The 7,006-nt window shown below is 35.1% G+C and overlaps 1 protein-coding gene across 3 annotated transcripts; it reads right to left on the reverse strand.

Moving 5' to 3' along the window:
* Positions 1–82: 82 nt before the first annotated feature.
* On the reverse strand, positions 83–5,753 carry MTM1 (manganese tracking factor for mitochondrial SOD2). Of its 3 annotated transcripts, none has more exons than XM_022302359.2 (11): positions 5,596–5,753; positions 5,116–5,395; positions 3,957–4,046; positions 3,301–3,429; positions 3,051–3,110; positions 2,763–2,933; positions 1,361–1,463; positions 1,193–1,284; positions 952–1,101; positions 688–746; positions 83–424 (listed from the first exon to the last, which is right to left on the reverse strand). In XM_022302359.2, exons 2-11 carry the CDS (start codon positions 5,392–5,394, stop codon positions 286–288), a joined length of 1,272 nt encoding a protein of 423 aa, XP_022158051.1. In that variant the 5' UTR covers position 5,395; positions 5,596–5,753; the 3' UTR covers positions 83–285. The 3 variants fall into 3 exon arrangements, with proteins under 3 accessions (XP_022158051.1, XP_087981752.1, XP_022158052.1); XM_088125626.1 differs by having other exon boundaries at positions 5,116–5,417; positions 5,596–5,711; XM_022302360.2 differs by having other exon boundaries at positions 5,484–5,637.
* Positions 5,754–7,006: the final 1,253 nt, after the last annotated feature.

Here is a 7,006-nt window from a genome sequence, read left to right on the forward strand (position 1 = left end):
AGCAACTTCAAATTAGTCTAAGCCACCAAAAATTTGTTCACCCCTTCTATGTTTTTTCTTTATTGTCTTTTTTTTTGGGGGGGGGGGGGGGGGTGGCGCGCTAGTTCTTATTCTCTGCACCTATTGGACAACAAGAGATCTACAAAACTGAGTTGTATACTCAATGTACTAATTCCGCATGTTACGGCATCCACAATAAGTCAAAACGAAAAAGGCCATCTGGTCAACGAGTTCCTCCTATGCACAGCTTACACGAGAAGAGGGTAAGAAGCAGCTCTTACCCTGTCATGAAGCTGAAGTTGGATATTGGTGATGAAGAACATATTTCACAACTTCGTAAAATGATACCACAATTCCAACTGAGGGGCCTGCACGGCCAACACGAGGTCCAACTCCTGCAAAAAGTCCTCTCAACCCACCATCCCTGGTTCAAATTTAATTCAATTTCAGTCGCAGACAGCAAATAGACAATCATTTGACTTCATTAATTGAAGCTAAAAACCAAAGCTACTTTAGATGATATCTTCGTTGCCATAATCAATATGGTAGCACAAATTTCAATAGAGGTGCAATAATGGAGCACTATTTCTTGCTTGATGGCGTCTTCCTAGTGAAAGAAATTTAAGAATAAAAGCATCTCTATGAAAACCTACTACAATTTAATGTTCTGTCCAAGTAGTGAAATACCTCCAAACCTCCATTAGTGTCTGCCTTGTTGTCATTCTCAGTGCCCTCACCGGATCCTTCTGAAAATTTCAAAAGAATTAAAATAATGGATTTATATGGGTATGTGGGAAAAAAAGTCTATAATGGAAAAATAATCAGAATCAGCGTCAAAATCCCTGCATAGATTGTTACGTCTTCAAATGTGGATAACAGACCCAATTACTTAAACAATTCCACAAGTTCTTAAGACAGGACAACAGGCAATGTATTTATAAGGGAAAAAACCTCAATCTGTCGTCGTGTTTTTGCAACATCCAGGGGACATGTAGCGGCAGCAGCAAGACTTCCAGCAACAAAACCAGCAGAAAAGTTGGCACCAAGCACACTGGCTGCGTTAGCTTCATCACCTACCAATCCAAGGAGTTTCCTTCTGACCTATATAGATGACACAAGCCCAGTTAAACATAGAATACAGTAGGTTAAAGAATAATTAAACATCCCCACAGCTGAACAGTTAAATTCTCACTGGTTCAAGGGTTGACCAACAAATTGCTGAGAAGGGAACATCACGTGCAAGCTGCGCCCCCATTCCAGTCCATAGGGCACGGTAACTTTTTACTGCAAAAATTTCACTAAAATAAGTAAAGAATCATTCTTAGAGAAATTTGTATACATTCAATATAAGTTAACTTACAGGCGGTTTCGGCATTAGTTGTGCTCTTGACATTGGAGACGACACCTAGTAAAGTCTGCCAGATTCCAGGTGGCTTCTTGCCAGTTTGCATTTCCTTAAATGCCTATACAAAAGCAAACAAACCATATCATTCATTGAAGCCACAGTGCGAGGAAAATTCCAAGTTCCAACTTATAACTACTCAAGCATGCGAAACACAAAACACATAAAATATGCTAGCACTATAAATAAGATGAAATTATAATCAAATCATGCATGCATCTTGAAGTACTTATACTTTTTTTTCTTTTTTCTTTAATAACCGGGAGCCGGAGCTTTGCTCCCCTATACCAAGGCCTGGACCCAGGAGACATCTTGAAGTACTTATACTGACGTTTTAATATGTTCTAATCCTGACTAAAATGACATTCTCAAAGGGAACTGTATGTCCAGAATCAAGACACAGTCTAATAAAAAGTAATCAAATGCGATTAGGCACCATCAATATAAACAAGAAAGATGGGATAATACTATAACCTCCTCTAGAAATGTATAACCAACAAACAGTTAAGTGTAAATATGATAGCAAATTTTCACTTAAAATTATTAAACAAATTCAAATATTAAGGTCCCATATCATAACATTTTTTTTAATTCTGTTCATTGTTTATAAAAATTAAGCCTGTCTACTACCAAATTCATTGCTTTATCCTTTTTTAATAAGATTTATTTCATCTTTTTAATTTTTAAAAATATCTTTGGATACCTAAGAAGCACATACACTGTGGGTAACGCCTGTAACTGACACACTAACACTTATTCAACACATATTAACTCAATATACATGAGTCATACACTTGTTGTATGAAGTGAATATAGATTTGACACTTGTTAGGCCCATATCGAACACTTGTTAAGCATAATAAATAGATACAAATGGATACAAATAGTAATATAGCACAGAATAATAAGTTTTAAGAACAAAATACATCAAACTCATTTTTTAAGCATAAAAATGCATAAAATTTATTAACTTCAAATTTCCTTCAGGTATAAAACTGATATATATATATATATATATATATATATTTTAATAAACGTGCCCTTGTCATGTTTGTGTCCTAGATTTTTTGAAAATGACGTGTTGTCGTGTCCATATCGTATCGTTGTCTCGTGTCCGTATCCAGGCTTCTTAGTTAGATACCTTAGCCAAATTTAAAAAGCAAAACATGAGTTTTTTAAAATTACTTTTTTAAGTTTTAAAATTTGACCATGGTTTTCATTTTTCAAGATGGTTCTAGAAAAACACGTAAGTGGGTTGTAGACTGAAAACAGTAAACAGTAAACAAAAAAGTTACCAAATGGGCCCAAATGATGGGCAATGTCTTAAGGTATTTCAGTTATGCTTCCAGGTGCTCATTACCTGCATGCGAGTTCTAGCAAGCTCAATTGGGTAACAAGTTGCACAAGCCAAAGAACGTGCTAATGCCCCAGCAACTAAAGGAACATAAGGAGTTGTACTGGGAGCATTCTGGGAAGTGATCTCTTCTAACCAGTTCCGGAATATGTCATAGCAAGGTAGGTAGATTCCCACCTGTTTTTTAAAATTAAAATAACGTTAATCATTACCGAGATAATGATATTCATGTCCATATACGTATTCAGGAACTTTTAGACAGTGGGAGAGGTGGCCTTTAATATGAAGTCATACCGTTGGAACAGCAAGAGCTAGGCCTGCATTTGTGCCTCTCCACAACCTCGCAAATCCTTCCTGTGAATTTCATCATGTATAATGAACACTAAAATAAACACATAGTTCATAACTTATTTTAATTCACAGCCCAACTTATACTAAACATCTATTCTACTAAGCATCAGAAGCTGAAGCAGTCCTCAACCAATAAATAAATGAATCACAAGTTCATCCATCTTTCGCGATTAACAAGAGAAAACTGACCAACCTGTCGGACAATTTTGTAGAAGACGTCCAAGGTTCCTTTGTACTGAAAACAATCAGGAGGACATATTGCTACTGTACCATGAATCCCAGCACGTGCACATGATGGAGAACACCTCAGGTCAGCAAACATCTGGAACAGTATATAGCAATCAAAGATTAATTCAATATCAAAGAGAGAAATCATGTCCAACAACAAGAAACTAGAAGCATAAAACTATTACAAATTCCAAAACAATACAAAATATTAAAATTAAGAATCTAAGATGATAATATGATAATATGATAATATAATGATAGGGCATCGCCATTCCTTCCCTCTCAGAACATTGCAGTCCCTAAAGGCATAAGAGAAAGCAAGAGAGCAAATTCAACCGACATGCCTAGAGTACTTCTTTTTTATCACCAAAGTTATCAATTCAAATAATAAACTTTACTACAAGAATTAGAAGGAAACAAAAATGAAGTAATTAAGCAGCCATGAATGATCAAATATAGATTACATAACTCTAACAACTTATATCATGCTGCAAAAAGATCAGTAAAAGTAGAAGTTTGAAATACCATTAGATTCTACACAAATCTAGATTCGAGATAGAAATAAAAAATGAATCTGACTTATAGGCTTATGACTTATGAATAAGAAATAATAGTACAAACCGTGTTAGGTCCAAAAAATGCCATGCGACTGGTCCAATCACTCAGTGGATGCGAATAAGGAACTCCTGCAGCTTGAGCTTGCAACCTCGTCTGATAATTAAAAAAAAAAAGAGAGAGAAATTCTTTAGATTGTAGATTTGCAGAATATGATGGGGAGGCCCATTATATATAATTAAGGTTGCAGTACAGATAGGAGAAACAAGAGTAGTCACGTGTAAATATATCAGACCATGGCAATGATTCAAGGTCCAAAAAAGTAGATATGAAAATTTACAGTATAAAAATTTACAGACATACCAGAGTACTTCTACTTTTTAGGGCCAGAAATTTCATCTAAAACTATAAAATTAAAATTAATTACAAATTTAGTCGGTAAACATGAAGTTTAAATTTTGATTATAATTTCAAATAAGCTCTTATTATTAATATTGTTACTTAACTATTGAGATGGCACATGAGACTAACGAATGATGATTGACATGATGTGACACAACAAAGTAGGTCAACAACATAGATAACAGCGGAAGAACATCAAGATAGATGACTTATTCCCTTGTGCCAAAGTGTGTCAAATCATCATTTGTTAGTCTAATTTGGACAACATTTAGATTTAACTGCATGGACTAGTTAGAATCGAAAGTGGAAGTTGAGGAACATAATTAGAACTTTTGAAAATTTTCCAGTAAATAGACCCATTGAAGTTCAAAGTTCAGACGGTTAAATTGTAATTTAACCTAAAACTTAACAAAATTCATTCTATATTTCTCCAAATTTTTAGTTATTTGGATGATTATCAAACTTGAGGAGTTGAAGAACTATCGTGTCATCTTAAACAGCCTTGCAGGAAAGAAACGTTTCCTAAATCAGCTATTATCCAATTCACCCAGACAAACTTCTCTCAACCAAAAACGAGTCGTTTAATCCAGGCATATAATATTTAAGAACATGAATGCCCATGGACATGGTGTATAAAACCACAACAATATGACCAATAAAAAGAAAAACATAAAGAGTAGCCTCATAACTTGTCCCCAAAGGTACTTATTGACCACCCTGGGTACCATCAATTAAAACCCTACTACGTGTTTCGAATAACTCCCAAACAATTCAAGCATTAAGAACATGATTAGTAACAAAGAAAACTCTGATTCAACATTACCTTGGCAACATCAAGAGGATTTACAATTATTGCCGAAAGAAAGGCGGCACCAGCGGCAGAGACAGCGCGCTCTCCAAACCCCAATTTACGTTCAGAAGTATTCTCGTTCAAAGGCAGAGACGGAGAAGGCGAACGCCGCAGCCCATCACTCTCAATAACCAACATCGAAGAATCACGGCCGTGCGTGTCGATTGTGTGAGCTTCGTCCTCGGCGGCAATCCAGGAATCACGCCCATGCCCTGGGTCCGATTTCACCATCCTCCCCGCAAACGAGTTCATCCTGCAAAATCAAACACCCGCTTCTGAAATGGAAAAGAAACAGGGACAATTATCGCCAGCACAAACAAACAGCCATGGAAAGCCGAAACCTGATTGGATGTTGGCATGGCGATTGAAACACGCATTCGGAGATTGGAAAAATGGAAATGAAAGCAGTTCTCCAAATTGCTTGGAGAGAAGGAAAAAGGAAGAAAATCTCACCAGAAGCAGAAGAAAGCGGAAGAGAAGGGTACGGAAGTTGGTGTGTGGCCTCTTCTGGCCTGCGCCTTAGGGCCACTCTTTGTTGTGACCTCCTAAATTTCTTACTAAAAACCTAATAATTTCTCAAACCACAATTATATTATATTTTCTTTTATTTTCCCCATGAATTTCTTTTCTTAAATTATAAGCTTACCGCAAGAAATTTTTTGACTCAAGTACATTTCTCTTTAACTTTCAACTCCCGTACTCCAGTCTAATCGACTTTTGTCTGTGAAATTGGTTGAATCTTCCGCCTTATTTCATTGTACTAAAAAAACTATTAAAATTGTACTTATATATAGTTGATTTTAAATTGATTTCTATAATTTTAAAAATATATCCTTTAGTTGTCAAAGGTTGATGACATTATATACCCTCTTCTCTCAAAATTGTACAACTCTATCTCTTTAATTTTTTTTCTTTTTCGAGAGAACTCTATCTTTGATTTCAACGAAATATTTTTGTTTTGTACCGTTGAACATTACGAAAAGTAGGAAATTCAAATCTATCAAATAAAAAATATATTAACCAATTGAGTTATATTCATATCAGTAATTGAAAATTCCACAATTAATTAATAAAATAATTTGTAAAAGTACCTTTAGTAGTAAAAAACAGGATTTGAAGACCGATCAAAATATAAATCAGTAGGCATATATCCGGATTAAAAAGTCAACTGTTCGAATAAAAAACAAGAAAAAAAAAAGTGTTTGAAGGGAGTGTTTTATGGTGAAGAATTTTTGCGTATGGTGAGGGGTGGAAATGGCCCCAAAGTTTAGGTGGTCAAACAGCGGCCGCACACTTTCTAGAACTTCTCTAATTACGTCTTCGCGTCTGTCACGGGCATCGAATTTATGAATTTACAAAATCAATGCTATTTTCCATTTATTTCTTTTTTTTCCCCTCATTGATCTAATATTAATAATTAAATGCATTAATTTCTTTCTTTTCTTAATTAAGGGTTGATTGCCAATTTATTCGGTTTTAAATTTTAATTTAGTATCTATAATTCGATCAAATTACGTAAATTATCCATTACATCATACTAAATATATGACATTTTATTCTTCTTTCTTTTTTTTCTTTTTACACAACAACATAACAATGAATTAAAACAAATTTATAATTTATCGATGTGGGGTTCTTAGCATGTCACGATATTTGTTTAAGTTTATTCGGTGTTGGGGGATAAAAAGTGGCATGACACGTGGACTAATAAGAAGAGTTGAATGTAAGCTGAGGTAAGAAGACTTAGACCTATTTTTCAAAGATTAATACATCGGCCATAAGAGATAGCTCGACCATAAACTACCTCGACCGTAAGAGATACCTCAGCAATAAACTACCTCGGCCTTAAGAGATAGTTCGACCC

The sequence above is a fragment of the Momordica charantia genome (genome assembly GCF_013281855.1).
Source record: "Momordica charantia cultivar OHB3-1 chromosome 6 unlocalized genomic scaffold, Mcharantia_2.0 BLBB01000006.1, whole genome shotgun sequence".
In the NCBI taxonomy this organism is placed as follows: Eukaryota; Viridiplantae; Streptophyta; class Magnoliopsida; order Cucurbitales; family Cucurbitaceae; genus Momordica; species Momordica charantia.